Below are 17,464 nucleotides of genomic sequence, written 5' to 3' on the forward strand. Positions count from 1 at the left end.
GAAAATTGCAACTGGAGAGACACGATGTACTTTGGCCTTTTTAAATGCTAAAAATTGAAATATATAAAACCTAAAATTAGTAGCTAGTGTAGCTAGTACACCTATATCATGGGACCACATATTATGATATTAATAGTTAAAACTATGAATTATACAACATAAAAAAGGAATTCTCAGAAATAAGAATTATCCAAAAGGAGGTACACAGCATGTAATCCAAAATAGCCCAATGAACAAATATTATAACAATCTCACATTAATAGTTATTAAAGTGAAGTGCTGACCAAAAATACAAGGAAAAAAAAATTAAAACTAACAACATATAGCATTATAAATATTGTAGAGATTAGCAAACAATGTTGAGATGATGTTTTTTCATCATTCACTTATCATAGATGTAGATAGACATGGCACTTGTATGGACAAGATTCTTGTTAAATGAAATTCAAAAAATAAGCTGCAAAGGTAAATGACTAAATTCTATTCAAAAATCTCTTCCAGAACATTAGTTTTACTGCATGTGATAATACATAGCATAAAACTCAATCAAATATGTCTTCACATTTGCTTCTGCCTGGGGCAAAAAGTAAGAACCTATGATCAATAAAAATCATTGCTTGACCAATCCTTATGGTTTACTCAAAAGCATGTATGGTCACCCTTCAAGACATTTTCATCTAGCTTATGGTAAAAGCTATAATACAATTTCGGACTTGCACAATAAATCCAGTCTATGAAAGAAAAGAATCAAGTGGAAGCAAATGCTTCTGACAGTACAGATCAATTACCTTTTGCATCTTTGTGAGCAACTGTTGTCCTTTCCCTCAAGATAAAGGAACAGACTAACAGTTCATACAGCTCATAAAGGAAACTGTTATTGACATTTTCAATTATATAAGCGGCAGATATCACATCATACTCAAAAGAAATCAAAATCCAGATAATTACCGCCAGATTTTGAATCAGCCTCAGCAAATTTCTTTTCACTGGAGGAAGCTACTGGCACTTTCTTTCCAGGCAAATCAATCTCAATAGGCTTTGGAATTTCAGGGGGAGCAGTGCACCTGATAAGAGCCCAATTTACACCCTCAAAGAAAGGATGCTGTTTAATTTCAGTGGCTCCACGTTTAAAGGCTAACCGATGTTGAGGCTCCTTCACCAGTAAACCCCTGATCAAATCCCTGGCTGCAAAACTTACTGTCGGGGATTCGGGAAACCTGAGCGGTTGCCCTACCACATTAAAGAGTGTAGCACGATTACCTGATCCCTTAAAGGGTGTCTTTCCAAACATTAGTTCATATAGAAATATCCCAAAAGTCCACCAATCTACAGCACTCCCATGACCTTCTCCTTTAATAATCTCAGGGGCTAAATATTCATGGGTTCCTACAAATGACATAGATCGAGCGCTCGTAGGCTCCGCAATAAGCTCTGGAAGAGGAGTCACTTGATTACCCACATCATTTTTGGGTTTTCGTATCTTCTTTGACTTGCTTGGAAACAAACGAGGTACAAAGCAAGTTGGCTGTATGCAAGAAGGCTGGACACATACTGGTTGGACACATGAGGGTTCAATGCAAGCAGGTTGAACACAATACGCTGGAATTTTCTTCGATAATTCTACATCAACAGATGATGACTTCACCAGTGTAGGGCTAACAACACACCTTAAAGATAGATCAAAATCTGAGAGCATGATATGCCCATCCTCCCTTACAAGTACATTTTCTGGTTTAAGGTCTCTGTAAACAACTCCTAGCATATGTAGATATTCCAAAGCTAGAAGAACCTCTGCGACATAAAATCTGCAAAAATGTAGCCAATGTTAACTGCCAAGAAAGATACACAAATGCTAAATGGGATCAAAGATTCACATTATTAAATTAATTTATATTTAGTCTACGTTTTATTGATCACATCTTTGGAGACAATGATTTTATCTAGTTAGAACAACCATTAGATAAAAATGTAACAGCACACAGGATGGTAATTATATTTGGTTTACCTGCTATCAAGGATTTAAAATGCAAATACACCCTATCAGCACTTAATGGGAGATACAACCATACCATTTGGGAGACTTCCAAATATGCCATTAACCAATTAAAGCCAAGAACGACAAACAAATTGAAATGTCATTTGAAGGATGCTTCAGCTGTGAAAAAATCCACTTCAGTGGTTCCAAAGCCCTTTGTCCCCAAGCTCAAATCCACACAGATGGTGGAAGTACTTGTGGACAATTTTATTCATTCTATTGATACACTTTTGGAGCATGCCCTTGTTGGATATTTCATCAAGCTTTGACGAAGCCCCTTAGCTCTCAAAAATGGATTTCCTCAGTCTGGGGTACCAAAGTAACCCTCCTATGAATTGTTGTTGTATTGTCGTGGGTATTTTACAATCATGTTTGAATCTAAAGAGAAGCAATTTACAATTTTACAAGAAGGTCCCTGGTTTAGGCTCTAGTGCCTTATTTCTGAATTTTTGGTCTGCTCACTTTCATCCACAGGTGGATGTGCCCACGGAAGATCTCGTTTGAGTAAAGCTACCCTTCCTTCCATTGCATCTCTAGAATAAACCGTCATTAGAACTAATTGGTAATAAAATTAGCAAATTTTTTTATTGGAATCATCCCAAAACCTCCAATGCTGCTTGTACATGCATATGTGTCTGGATTAATCTCAAAAACAACCTACCTGAAGCCATTGGTATTAAGATTTGGACCAAGTGCATATTCAAATGCTAAACTATGAACATGTGCCTTTCAAATGCCTATCTTGTCACGAGTGTGGCTGTTTTTACAGGGATTTCCTCCTTGATCAGAAAGATGCAACTGCTAAGGATCTGCCTATCAAAGACAGATTTCAAACAGATTAAAAGAAGAAAAGAATTACACCCACAAATCACCCTGAAAATCCAAACAAATTTGTTGCCCTCTCTTTTTTGACCAAGATAAAGCCATTCCTCCTGAATTTGAAGAGGGGAATCAAGAGCAAGACACTCACGTAACCCCCAATGAAGCAATTTTGGGCACACAGACCCTGCTAGAAGACCTGCTTGAAGATCCTCTAGAAGAAGCACATAAAATCACCAAAATTGAAAATGCAGAGATGTCATTATTTTCAGAACTGGTCTTGACCCTATCCTTACCAGATCATCTACCAAGCTGGGAAGGGAAACAAACCAAGACATTAGAATTGAAGGAGTAAAGAAGAATGTAGCTGCTAAGATCCAAACGACCTTAGAGAGTTTCTCCACAAAAGACAAGGGCAAGAAGCCCTCCAAAAACTGAGATTGCTCTCTTAGAACTATAGGGGCTTAGGTAGCACCCTAAGGGAAAACTACCTCAAAGGTCTCAGCAAGACCACAGTCCGTCCTTCATAGGAATTCAAGAAACCATACTTGATCAAAAAAGTACATTCAATTCCTAGCTATCCATTTGATGTGGGTCTGAAGAGGAGATCATTGGCACGAATGCAGCCTCTAAAGGCCTCCACACAACCTGGGATACTAACTATTTCCCTACGATTGACCAATATCAAAGTGGCTTTTGGATTTATTCAACTTTGAGGCAAGTGGATTCTCATTCACCTACTTGAAAGTTTATGCTCCCAACTCCCTTGTTAGCAAATGCCAAAAAACAAATGTTGGCTCTCTATTTTCTCCTTCATTGAGGAACTTATCCTTGCAACCTAATTTTAGCCGGAGATTTCAACACCTTGCAGCCAGAGTTGGCCTAGTGGTGGAGAACTTGTGCTCTTGAAAGAGAGGTCACAAGTTCAAATCCCACAAGTGGTAAGGTATGTATGCCTCGTTTGTAGCACAGTTAGATGCCTCCCGCAAGGAGTATGGGGTAGTCCCATATTGCTATAAGCCATCTGTAGACCCATATACAGACTGCCCAGCATCATGGACAATAGAAGAATCTTTCTTTCTTTCTTTCTTTTTTCACATAAAAAAAGGGTGGTTTTATTATCAGAGGTTCTTGCAAAGAATGCATTGAAAACATTATTCCCCTGGATGGGCTTCCAAATGTCAAGCCTTCTAGAGGAAAATACACTTGGTCGAATAAGAGAGCTAGAAACAATTTCATTATTGGAAGACTTCATAAGTTTTTCATCCAGGAAGATATACTTATTCTCTTCACCGCTATCAGCAGCAATATCATTCAATGTACAGCTTCTGGTTATGAACTCATTGTCTGGACAGTGGCTGCACTAAAGACAAGGGCACCATACCCTTTCAATATAATGCTGATTACATTCATTTGACTGGCTTCTCCTTGGAAGTAGAATTTAGCTGGAATTCTTGGTGCCCCTCCAACAATACCCTGGATACCTGGAACTTAAAAAGTTCCAGGGTAAAAGCTGATCTGAGAAATTGGATTAAATCTTATTTTGCCTCTGATGGGACTGAGCATTCCCTTCTACTCAGGGTCAAACATAGATTGAAGAGCTTTTGAAATTGAAACCTCTTTCTGAAGCTGTCATATCAAAGGGACAGTATCCTCTCTCAACTGCATGATAAGCTAGGAAAGAACAACAATTATAGAGGCTCAGATCCTACATGACTTTGCTGCATGAGTTAGATGATAATACTAGATTCTTTCACCTTAAAACCCATCAGCAGAACCAAAGTATCTCAATGAAAGCAATTCTGGTGGACAATGGGAAGACAATCTCTAACATTGAAGAAATTATGAAGGCAGCTCATGACCATTATGAAGCTTTTTATCAAAAGTTGAATGAAGACCCTACTGCTCAAGCTTTTCACCTCAACAACATTCCAGATGTCATCATTGAGGACATTAAAAATCTACTTTGTCCACTTGTCCCCATGGAGGAGCTCAATGCTAATGTGTTTAGGTTCAGCTAAAGACAAGGCCCCTAGCCCTAATGATTTCTCAAACTCTTTCTACCACCTTTTTATTGACCTTATTGCTGCTGATCTTCTTCATCTGGTTGAGGGTGTCCGCCAAAACAAGTTCGTTCATTGGTGCCATCAACTCCACCCTTTTAGCCTTCATTCTTAAGTAAAACAATGTTGTCTCCTTTCACATGTTTAGGCTTGTTTCTCTTTGCAATTCTTCCTACATGTTAATAATTAAAACATCCAATGAAATTAAAAATTCTATGGGGCTCATTATTTCTAAGGAGCAAGGTAGATTCATCCCTGGCAAGCAAATATATGACAATTTTGTAATTGTTCACAAAGTAATGCATACTGGCAGCAACTAATCTAGGAAACGGATCACCATAAAACTTGACATGGATAATAAATTTGAAAGAGTTTGTAAAAGTATTCAAATTTATGTTCAAAATTGGAATGTTAAGGATTTTATCTTTCTTTAATTTCTTAGACAATATTCAATGCTATTAATATGTACTCTCTTAGTTATTTCTGATCATGAATTTAAACTTCTTTGGTTGCAGGTGGCTGTAGATAATATTTATTGATTTCGATATTATCTTCAGCATGCTTCACGGCACATATATAGGCATTGCCTTGAGATCAAGGCATGCCTTGACCGGACACGTCTCATGACATGTCCGATCAAGACATGTCTTGATCAAGGGTGGTGCCTCTTCGTGGAGCAAACTGATAACTATCAGTTAATGTCAAAGCCGATTTATAACAAATGCCAAACGGTTTGTGATTAAATGCAGTTTGCTTATCATTGTATCCGATAATATATCGGTTAGATTCTGATGCAATTTAATCATTAACCGATCACCAATCGGTTTATAGTATATACGTAATGCTATTTTGTGGTAATCAGTGGTAAATGTAACCCGATTATGAATCGGTATAAGAGCAAAAATATGTTAAGGTGATAACTATTGTAGTTATCATATGACAACACTAATTAGTGTTGTCATATGACAACTAGAATAGAGATGCAGAATCGATTACAATCACAGCATATAAATGAAATCACTGCATAAATACGATCATATCTTGATGCTTATAAGGATGATTATGATGTCTACCATTAGTATGTAGATTTATCGATAGGATAGATGATTGAATGAGAGACTTCATTTATCTCTCATTCAATCATTTATCTTACTGAAGCTACATTGTTTCAACAGAGTTGATCTAGACTTCTTCGCATAGGTCTTGCAAGCATTTGGGTTCCCTCCTTCCTTCATGAAATGGATCTTCAGTTGCATAAGTGACCTGCAGGTTGCCCCAATCATCAACCTTTTAAGACCAGAAAAAATTTGCACCAATGCTGTCCCCTCTCCACCAGCTTATACATCATTTTAGCCAAAGCTTTGAACAGGACCCCATCCACTAAAAAGAGACCTTTGGCCATTACTGGAATCAATGGTTGTCAACAGGGTTAGAGAGATTTACTCATGCACACTTTGTTAATGACACCATCCTATCAGAGGAAGCCACCAAATTGAATGTTAGAAGCCTTCAGTTGTCTTGACAATTTCTAACTTTCTTCTAGAGCTGCTGTCGATGCCAACAAATGAAGATTTATACAATAAACACCTTTGCTGCTGAAAAAGAAGCTTTTCCCAGATTCTCCAATTTGCACATCGAGATGCTGATATTTTTAAATATTTGGGCATCCCCATGAGCTTCAAATTGAATAACTCCAACTGCTGGCTTAACCTTGTGGAAAAAATCAACAAGCACATTCAATGCTTCAGCAATGGATGGCTCTGTCTTCCTAGCAGATTGGTCTTAATAGAATCAATTATCTCTAGTCTTCCTATCTACTAGCTTATGATCTATCATGCTCCTATTTCAATTACCCATGCTCTTGACAAAAAATCAGATATTTTTTATGGCAAGAGGGTAAGCAAAATCATCGCAAGAAATTTCAAATTGTTGGCTAGGATATAGTTTATAAAAGAAAAATCTCAAGGTGGTCTGTGTATTAGATCTGCAATCAGCTAAGCTAATTTGAACTCTCCCAACTCCTACGACACTTTGGAAACAAATTATCATTACAAATATGATGCTGGCAAACAAGGTATGTGTCTACTCAATACCATCCATCAAATACCAGGCACTCACAAACTATGGTCCCTGATTGTTAGAGTTGTTGAATTAATCAAATCCAATGTACCTTGGTATACTAGAAATGGTCACAGTATTAGGTGCTGGGCTGATCCCATTCTGGGCAATGAACTCCTAATCTCTCTCATGCCAAAGGCTCTTCTGTTGTCCTTAAAACAACTTAATATGGAAAACCTTGAACACCTCAATGGCTGGGATCGAAGTCACCCTAATTAGTTTCATCTAAATAGGCTTTATGAGGAACATCAAAGAGTGGGATCTCAATAGAGAGAAATTCATGGGTATTATCCCTACAGACCCTGGTAGTAGAGATAGTTTAAGCCCTACGAGAAGCTATATGGTTTGGGGTGGAGATCATTCTCACAAACCATTTGACTGCTTCCTAAACATCATATGGAGCTTTAACATCACCCCCAAAATCAAAATGCTACAATAGCTTATCCAATAGAATAAAAATTTCACCAGTGAATATCTAATTAAGAGAGGCATCTTGGGTCCTCATATCTGCTTTACATGTTTAAAAGATTGTGAAACCCAATCTCACCTCCTCTTTTATTATGAGGAAACCACTTCTATTTGGATTTCTCTCTCTGCTTTGGTGTCCTTGTAACAAATTAGATTTAGAAATTTGCACTCAACATTTGAATTCAGCTACAGCAGCTCTTTCAAAGGCAAGCCTCTCTTTAAATTTTTATGGTCCTCCTTACCTTTCTTCTGCATGTGGTTCATTTGGATCGACAGGAGTAAAATAATATTTGAAGACACTGCTACCTCAGAGAACATTCTGATATTATAGGATTCAGCATGCTGTGGTAGAAAATGTCAAACTCTATTTCAAGAAAAAGCAAAGCCTGAAAATTCTATCTAAAGCGAAAATTCACTTTCTTGGGAATTGGAACCTAGTGAATTTATCAGCAACTCTCCAGCTCACTGCCCCCCTCCAGACATCCATTTCAGCAATCCTGCTCTCCTTTTTGGCAGCAATTTCAAGTACAAGCCAGGTATTGCGGCTGCTGCTGCTGTGGTTTGGTCTGGTCCTTAGCTCAAGATTTTGGACTTAAAATGAATTTAGTGCAGGCCTAAAACAACATTGTCAGATTTATGGACTGCAAGTTCGAACTTCATCTTGCAGTCAAAGAAAAGTTCAAGAATCTTCACTGTTTATAAGAATTCTAAGTTAATAATCCAATGCCACTCAGGAAAAATAAGTGGTCAAATCTGTTCAGCTCTCTGTCTTTTGCATTGTCAAGTCTCGAAAATCCAGCAGAATTCTGATCGAATCAGCTGGCAGTGTCTCCTTAGAAAGTCGAATTCTCTTGCCAACAAAACGGCCAATGAAGTCATTCAGTTACAACCCCTTTCAGCCTGCATAAGACATTTATGTACTAGAGGAGCTTACATGCCTAATGAACTTTGAGCATCTCTTTGGCTTTACTACCCTCCACTGTCCCAGTCATTTTGTTTCTTTTGTCACGTGTCTCTTGTACTCTATGTAACATAGTTTTGTGACCAAATAAAATCTTTTTCCTTTTATTATAAATTTATGACTGGTGAGAAATTTGAATGGAAAGAATGAAATTATACCTATGAGATTTATAGACCAAAATAGGTCAATAGGACTCAAAGTACAGCTGACATACATAGCAAGGAAAGGAATATCTAAAGAAACTTCCACCTATAAAAGTAAACGAGCCCCATTAAAAGAGAGTTGTCCACACAGAAGAGATAAAGAAAGAAACTGAAGGTCCTAATCAACAAGAAAAAAATGTTGTAGTCACCAGTAATGCTTCTATGATCAAAATATAGAAAATGGCATGGATCAATTGGAGCCCATGGTTCTATCCTCACATTCATTTTCATACTCAATGGATATAGAATTTGATAGCATCTGTAGCTAAGCATCCTGTGAATGAGGTAAATATGCTAGTGATGTGGTACTTTTCCCAACATGAAGGTAGCTGGAAGGAGTAGCGATCCTCCTATGTCTGATGCCATATATCTGATCAAGCAAGATATTATTTGGCCACTAGACACACCCATTGACCAAAAATAAGAACAATAAAAACTAAAAGTAACCAATCAGGAAGGTCGCATAGGTTATCAATCACCAACCAGCTCAGGGAGTAGTGATTCTTGATGATTGGACGTGAACAATCATTACTGGATCCCTCTTAAAACCATAATGACACAACCTTGTTAAATTGGCAGATTGACTCCTACCATGACGGTGTAAAAATCTTCAAAGCTTTTCCAAGATTTGACATTGGCAGTCTACAAAAGTTTGATTACTATGTATGTTGAATAATTGTACCCAGGACAAAGGTGACTGACGAGTAAGCCACAATCTATGAATACAGCAGCTTTGACAAAATTGCAGTAAAGAAAGCTCTCTTCACTTGGATGAAATGGTAGCCACAGGACGCAAAACCACAGCAGCTCAATAAAGCTTGGTCCACAGTACAGTGAGAAAAAGATTCAACAGACTTTAACTCAGATCCGAATAAAAGAATAAAACTAGTCTCATGCCCAGACTCTGTTGAGCAGCTTAAATTATATCCTGCAGACTATTGCAAGATGAACCTTGGTTGCATTTCATGTGGAATTATTAATAATTTAATATCCATCAAAATAAAATAGCTGATAAGGGCTGAAGTCTGCCATTTATCATTGCAGGTACAGCAGCTTGAATCCATCTCTTTTTCATTAGAACCCTATAAATTAAGTACATTTTAAAAATTGACTGAAATTCGAGATAAATTAAGATGTTAAACAGCTTTCTGCTTCTTACCTTTCTTTCTCTTCGCAATATAAATATCAAACAACAATGAGTAACACTATAAGCTAAATACCTTTCTATCTTTAACTAACATTTCCATTTAAAGAATCAAGATGTTAAACAGGTTTCTGCATGTTACATTTCTTATTCTTCCCAATATAAACATCAAACAACAATAAGTTACACTGTTAATGACCACACAGCTTCAGTGAAAATAACTGGATAGCTAGCCAAAGGTGTAGTGAATCAATATTATTTGAAAAGTTCTTGATTCTACTCCATATGATGAGGAAACCGTATTGATGTTAGTGTAACCATACATCATGATATACCCTTGGGTCTCGAAAGTGCAAAAGATTTTAAATAAGTTAACTATCCATGATGTTCAGCAAAGGGAAGAACCAGCAGCCAAGAATACTCCCAAAACCACATATTTTTATTTCTTATAATACTTGAGTTGAAACTTACAAAACAAATTAAGGTTGAATATGCATAATCTTATTTGATGTGACTCTGTTCTACCTCAGTTTGGGCCACTCCAAATTGGGGAACAACCACCTAGCTTAGGCTTGTTACACTTTATCATTGGTATTGTCAAATGAATATTACAATTATTTAAATAAATTTGATTAACTAGTATTTTAATAGCAGAGTCAATTGATGAATTATAGAGCTTTTTTGTGCCCCTAGTGTTTATTTCACTACTTTACATGGATCCATGTGCGTGTAATATTTTCAAGTTGAAGTCATGATCCCACATCATTTTAGGAAGAATATATCATAAGAAATAGGATGAAGTTGTCGTACAATATGAAAATTAATTAGGCAATTCACAATAGAAAACTCATTACAAGAGGTTAACGGTCTCACTCCAGCCACTAAACCAACTTTCTCTCAGCAAAAACACATTCAGGAAGCAGGGCCAACGGCAATTGGTCTTTATCTTACATCTCCCCTAGATTTTATCATTTTAATTTGTATTATGAATACATAATGTAATCCTTCATTGACTTAATATGCATGTGTAGGGATTATCATGAAGAAATGCTAATACACTTTTATGTGGTGTCTTTACCCATGCAAAGTTATTTGGCCACTTAAAATATCATTTATTGAGGCTATTAATTTTCCCTATGTCTTGCTACTTTGATCCAATGTTATTATATCAATCTATAGGAATACTGACATTACACAGTGTCTTAGTGACTGAGAGTTATAGTAATCTTATGAAGAATATTAACTCTTTTTACTACTACAGGCTAAGTTACCGGTTCCGGTTCGGATTCGGGTTCGGATTCGGGTACGGGTTCGCAGATTCGGCAAAAAAAAAAAAAATTTGGGTACGGGTACGGGTTCGTCCGTACATATATATATATATTTTAATTTTTTTTAATATATATATATATATGTTCAAACTTCAAACATCAAAATTATATATGTTCACAGTTCAAACATACAAATATGAAACATCAAACATACAATGTAACTTTCCCATACAATGATACAGATAACAGATAAATCATAAATTAAAAATATTGTTTTTTTATTGTTTTTAAATGCTTTCTAACCCGTGGGCACCGTTTTTGGGAACCCACGGGCTTGGGTTCACCCGGGTCCTCCTGGGTTCGCCCTGGGTCCCACCCGGGTCCTGCCCAGGCGGCTGGGTTCCCTGTGGGTCCTGCATGGCAGGACCCACAGGGAACCCAGCCACCTGGGCAGGACCCGGTTGGGACCCAGGGCGAACCGGACCAGGACCAGGACCGGGCACGGACCAGGAATAGGACCCAGGCAAAAAAGGGGAGAACCGGTATCATAGACTACAGGGGTTACTTCAGCCTTGGATATTGTTATGATTCTAAGGGGAATACCTTGCTTAACCCTCCGGCCTCCAACACTCCCCAATGAGAATTATCAGATCTTGTATTGGTCCCTTCATAGTGATCTAAGATGGCACCAGTGACTTCACCATTTCTAGTCCAGGCAGTGATATTCATGATCTCCAGCTTTCCTCCACATTTGCTCTTTGGCACTCTTGCTCTTTGGCATTCTTGTTCCCACTTCTTGGCTACATGTACTATTTCCTTGATCACTTGTGTTGGTGGTCCCTTTGGTTTTGTTCTTCTCCTTTGCGGGGCCTTTCTCAGGTTGAAATTCCTGCAACTTTCTATTGTATATTGCTGTCCTCTTGAGTTACATTGACCTACTTTTGGTCATCAGTGTACATTAATATAATTTCTTCTTTCTTTCAATCTGGCCAAAATATTAAATTGAGGTATTTACCCATTGGCTCATCTTTTCTCTGACTAAACTTAAGGAATTTCTATAAATTTACTGCCTAGAGTCAATACTATGGCAGTGAACTTACAGAAGCTTTACATGTTTGTCATAATTGACATGATGCAAATTCAACAAGGTAACAGGCAAGTAAAGCTGGAAGGAATTTTTATCCCTTAATGTCAGTGGATCATTTTTGGCCATAAACAGGCTACAGAAAATCAACATATTGCACAAAGGGGTTCATGAAATATGTACTTCAGAGAATTCTTGTGCAGATGTTTTTCATATGCAATAATGCTCCACAGTCCATATGATTGTGGTATAGATGCCACGCATAATTAGCTGCACATAATTTACTAACATGGATAGCTCAAAGATTATCAGCACACCCAGCCCAAATTGACATAACTACTTTCTTGCAAGCTTAGTAAGAGATTTTAGTCAAATAAGCCCCTAGCCTAATGAAGGTCTTTTGAAAAATGATTTGACCTAATGCACTCGTGCATTCGGGAACTGCTTATAATTTGCAATGATCCTGAGGTTATTCAACAATTAATCCAAATCTGCAGTTCAGCTTCGACCTATCCTTTTGTAAGCCAGGCACAGGGTATTCCTCTATCGTGCATCAAGGATACTTAGGATACTACTTAGTTTCACCTGTGTTCGGTTAAAAATATCTACACTACAGCCAAGATGACCAACATTGCAGTTTCTTTGACAAGAAAAGGTATATTCCCTTAAACATTTTTGATAGGTGTTTCCCTCCCTTCTGGAAATTCAGTGATACACTAACACAATAAAACATTGATACTTTCTCTCTAAATTTTGCCCCACTCCCAGACCCCAATGCCAACAGTGACTCATAACAAAGCAACTGCCAAACACTTTTGAGCCATCAGCCTCTGACACAAGTAGAATAAACATGGAAACGACTTCATGACTGTTTGGCACTTTCAGAAAATCAATTACTCCTTAGTCCACCAAGATGGAGAGTTCAATCATTTCCTATCCATATGCAAATTGTAGTTTATTTTCTTAATGAAGAATTTTCCGTATCTTTCATCCAATGAGTTCTGTAAACATTCTTTGATTACTGCATAACTTATATCAATATTTGACATTCCATTGTAGCTTTATAACCATCCATAAAATGTAAAGGCTTGCTTTTTTCATATGTACATACCTTATATACTCCATATGATCTCCTACTGATACTAGAGTGATTGACAGGTCAACTTTCTTTGCTAACATTCCAAATCTTCAATTTTCAACCAGATAAGTTTGACCCTAGTACTATGAGCTGAAATATGGAGATTACCGACCCATATGATCCACTTCATACATACAATTAAAGATCTCTGTTTTTAAAAGCATGTATTATATATAAAGATAGTTAATGGAAAGATTCTTATGCTACCAGAGTGAATTCCTATCAGATATCTCAGGTTGTAGTAATGTTTATTGGTACACCTTCTTAGAGTTAGGAACACCCAAAAAGAAATTGGGCATATTGTTGCACTGAAAATATCTTACACAGTTAAAATCAAAAAGAAAGAAGTTTGCTCTTATTTAACTTTCAGAGAATGAAAGTAGAAAGTGCACTCCCATCAAAGCTAAGAGATGAACAAAAGACAGCAACCCCAAAACAATGATGTTCATGAAGTTAATAATGATGATTTATTTCCAGGATATTGCCCATCAAGAAAATTGATTTACTTGAAATTCTAGAATTCAGTTGAGCATTGCACAAATCCCCATTGATCAATATAAGCAAGCCATGTAATTAGAATTTACCAATCTTACAAATGATTGAGGTTCTCACCGTACTGCTTGCTCAGAGAAGTGTTTTCCTGGTTGTCGTTGGCGAAGAGTGTGCAAATCTCCTCCTGGACAATACTCCATAACCAGGCATGAGAACCTGTCTGTCTCAAAGTGAGTGTATAATGTAGGGAGAAAAGGATGATCCAGAGATTGCAGTATTTCTCTTTCAGTTTGAGCTCTCAGCAACTTTTTTCGACTTGCCAGAGAGCCTTTGTCCATCACCTTCATTGCAAAGTAGCATCTTGTACCACTCAGTTCTGAAAGATAAACACTGCCTATGTCGCCACACCCTAGCTTCTTAAGCAATCTGAAATGGCTTAATCCCAAAATTCCATCCCGCATTCTAACTGCTCGTATGGATTCCCATCTTGGATCATTGGACTTGTGAGGCTTGTTGGCGCTACTACTTAAACTGCTGCAGGTGCTTTCATCACTGACTCCACTGCTATTGCTACCTCTGCAAACACTACTCTTTGCACTTTCAATAAAATCTCCCTTTTCACTAACTTTGGCACTTTCACTAGTCTTTGGTATAGAATTAGCCACACTGCTGGTACCATCACTTAATTTTGCACTTGAGCTATTTTTAACACTACTTGGTGCTGTCATAACACCTGTGCTGTCACTGCTATTGTGAGGACTGAAACTACTGCTTGTAGGCAAGGAAGCATCCCATGTGCCTTTTTCATCCCCTTCAGATGATCCTTTGTTTTGTTCACTAAAACCAACCGGTGACAAGCCTTCTGGTGAATGACAAACACCTTCAGCTTTCTGTGAGTTACAACAAGCTGATGATGCTGAAGTACCTGTCACAGATGATGCTCCAGTTACCTTGGAAATATCCATGCACCCCCTCGGTGAATGCTTCAGCTTTTTTGCTTCAAGTGACTGGGTGCCATTTGCACGTGGCAATTGATTTGTATGATCTGCTTTTGTGTTTTGTGGAATCATAGATTCATCAATTGCAAGATTGAGATTCCTTGTTTCTGATGTTTCTCTTGATGAATGCTTCATAGTACTTCTGGCAGTTCCCTGAGTAACAGACTCTACTCTAGTTCCACATTTGACAGTAGGTGATTGTAATGAGCCTGCTTCAAATAATGGATTATTCACCGCACCCTTCAATGGTGGCTTCTGATGAGCTGCTTCTGGGACCCGTGAAATGCCAACATCCTTCAACTTTTGTTTCTTAGGACCTGCTTCTTGTATTCTAGAAGTACCAACTATTGCTGTTTGCTTCAAGCTAGTTGCATCTAGCGCCTCGGTGATTCCTTCTACGGATATGTTCTTGATGGAGGATGATCCCGGTGCCTGAAAAGAGGCTGGCTTGCATGACTGTTTGAAATTCGCTTCTGATGATCTGGATGTTGCCATTACTCAGAAATATAGTTTTCTCAATGCAAGTCATTCATGCAAGGCCATGAATTCTATAACACCTAGAAGATACACTTTTTCAGTCTCTTCCACCACAGTCCTCTAATTCCTTTAACCTCACCACAAAGAATAGTGCTGCAATTTTTCCGTAAGGCCATATGATGTGTAGCTTGTATCAATGTTTAGTTTGCATCAAACAATAGCTAACAGAGAATTTCCTTTATACTGAAATATATACATTCCTGCCATCAGATCAGAACACAAATCGTCAATTTTCACAAGTTCTAGGGTTTTCTTGATGAGCAAATCCTTACTAAATTGAAATGCGCTTTATTGACTTCACAAGTCACAAAATATCTAACGGCGACAATAATGCTGACACAATTTAGCATTCATTCAAGTCAAACACGATGTACAGATTAATGCTTACAAAGAAACAGTTAAAAAGGAACAGTCTGTCCTGCCTCGTCCAACACTCTCATTATCAGAGATTGTGAACTGGAAATCAAAATATATGCCAATAGCTTAAGATCCGACGAGGCTTGGCATGGCCTGGCGGAAAGGCTATGTGTTCGATGTTCAGGAGAAGAATCAAGATAACCCACCGGCCAAGTATATAACTCGGAAAGATGCACATAAAAGAATTGGGTTCAAGGCTTATTAGTACGGCTATCACAATTGAAGGGAAATGGCAGGTGGCATTTGATGGACATTTTGTAGATCTGGCTACCCTTATAAAATCCCAATTAAATGGATTTGTCCAAGACTAAACATTCAAAAGTATCCAAAAATAAAAAGATTGGCACTGGCATTAAAGATTATGTAAACCCAGGCAGCTATACAAACTAGACTAACCAAGAAGGCTCCCTAAGACCCTGCAATTGTTTGATGCAACCTAAACATGAAGACACGCTGAAAAAGACAAGAGATGAAGCTAGGCGCAGGGTCCTCCGTTCTTGTTGCCAAAGACGGCAAATATTCCAGAAATCTTTGTAATAAAAATGCCCAAATCCACAAAGACGGCAAATATGCCTGAAATCTTCGAAATATTTGTAACAAATTCGCCTTTAATACCACTTGGCTAAAAATTGATTCTCAGATCGGTATCAAGCAATACAGGTAGGCTTTATTAAACTCACTAGTTTTTTCTTGTTTCCGCTTAGAAACCATCCATAAATCTAAAATTTAAGGATGAAAGAGTTAGCCCCATAATGAACAAAAAAATCTGGATCAAAAATGTAATTGATATGCATAAAATGTATGGAAAGAAACTCAAAGATCACTAAGGGACAAAATTTTGGATCTGAATGTGCATGCATTTTCTGATAAACATAATGTATATGGATTCCATTAATTCAGAGTACATTGGGGTGTTTACCTGTGTTGTTGAGATCGCAGAGCAGAGCAAATGGGTGTCCTCGTTTCGTGCTGAACCAGAGATAGAGTGGATGAAGAGAAGAGTAGAGCCCCTTTGGTTTTACGAGGAAAGCTGCCTGGTCAAAGCTAAAGTATGGTTTCTCGCCTCATTAAATTAAGAAACTTTCTATTTTATTTCCCTTGTTGCTTGGATCTTTGTAACCAATAAAACATGGTAAGTTGCGCTGCCTTGGCATTCGGAGCCCAGCGGTCCCCACTTCCTGCCTTTGTTGTCACCCGTACTACGTGGAGCTCATGTGGCAAAATGTCTTTATATTTTTGTTGGGAGGATAACCAAAATAAATAATTAATTTAATTATGTATTCTAAAAGGGGTGGCGTAGTTAGTTGCAAGCTTTGGGTTCATTCCATGTAGGTCCCTAGACAAACTCTCTTGGTCTCGTTTCATGTAGGTCCCTAGACCAACTCTCTTTGTCCCGATTTACATTACTAAGATGCGAACTCCAAGCTGCTAGTCTACCCCTTACTTATTCCCATGGTTAAATATTGTTGAATTTTATATTATCATGCCTTTGCACTTGATACAAATTGATCTTTTTACTTTAAAATATCTCTCAATAAACAGTTTTATGAAGTACAATTGATGTGAGTGATCGTAAAGATTTTTTATTAATATTATCCATAAGATTATAATGGTAAATTAGGAAATAATTAATAAATTTGGAAATTTGTATGTTTTGTATTTTCCTTTACTTTGGAATTATTTTGGTCTAGTTGTTCTTTATGTAATGATTAATATATG

At 37.6% G+C, this 17,464-nt stretch overlaps 1 protein-coding gene across 1 annotated transcript; it reads right to left on the reverse strand.

Moving 5' to 3' along the window:
• Positions 1 to 453: 453 nt before the first annotated feature.
• On the reverse strand, positions 454 to 16,856 carry LOC131048036 (serine/threonine-protein kinase D6PKL2). Its single transcript, XM_057981869.2, has 3 exons — positions 16,665 to 16,856; positions 13,914 to 15,528; positions 454 to 1,805 (listed from the first exon to the last, which is right to left on the reverse strand). Exons 2-3 carry the CDS (start codon positions 15,284 to 15,286, stop codon positions 920 to 922), a joined length of 2,259 nt encoding a protein of 752 aa, XP_057837852.1. The 5' UTR covers positions 15,287 to 15,528; positions 16,665 to 16,856; the 3' UTR covers positions 454 to 919.
• Between the last annotated feature and the right edge of the window lie 608 nt (positions 16,857 to 17,464).

The sequence above is a fragment of the Cryptomeria japonica genome, chromosome 3 (assembly GCF_030272615.1).
Source record: "Cryptomeria japonica chromosome 3, Sugi_1.0, whole genome shotgun sequence".
Taxonomy (NCBI): domain Eukaryota; kingdom Viridiplantae; phylum Streptophyta; class Pinopsida; order Cupressales; family Cupressaceae; genus Cryptomeria; species Cryptomeria japonica.

What these genes read in the sequence shown, in the direction of transcription:
- LOC131048036 (XM_057981869.2), bottom strand. Translation starts at nt 15,286, where the DNA reads ATGGCAACATCCAGATCATCAGAAGCGAATTTCAAACAGTCATGCAAG. An exon ending in TTCTCTGAGCAAGCAGTACG is followed by an intron (nt 1,806 to 13,913) that starts GTGAGAACCTCA and finishes ACATTTTTGCAG; the next exon opens with ATTTTATGTCGCAGAGGTTC.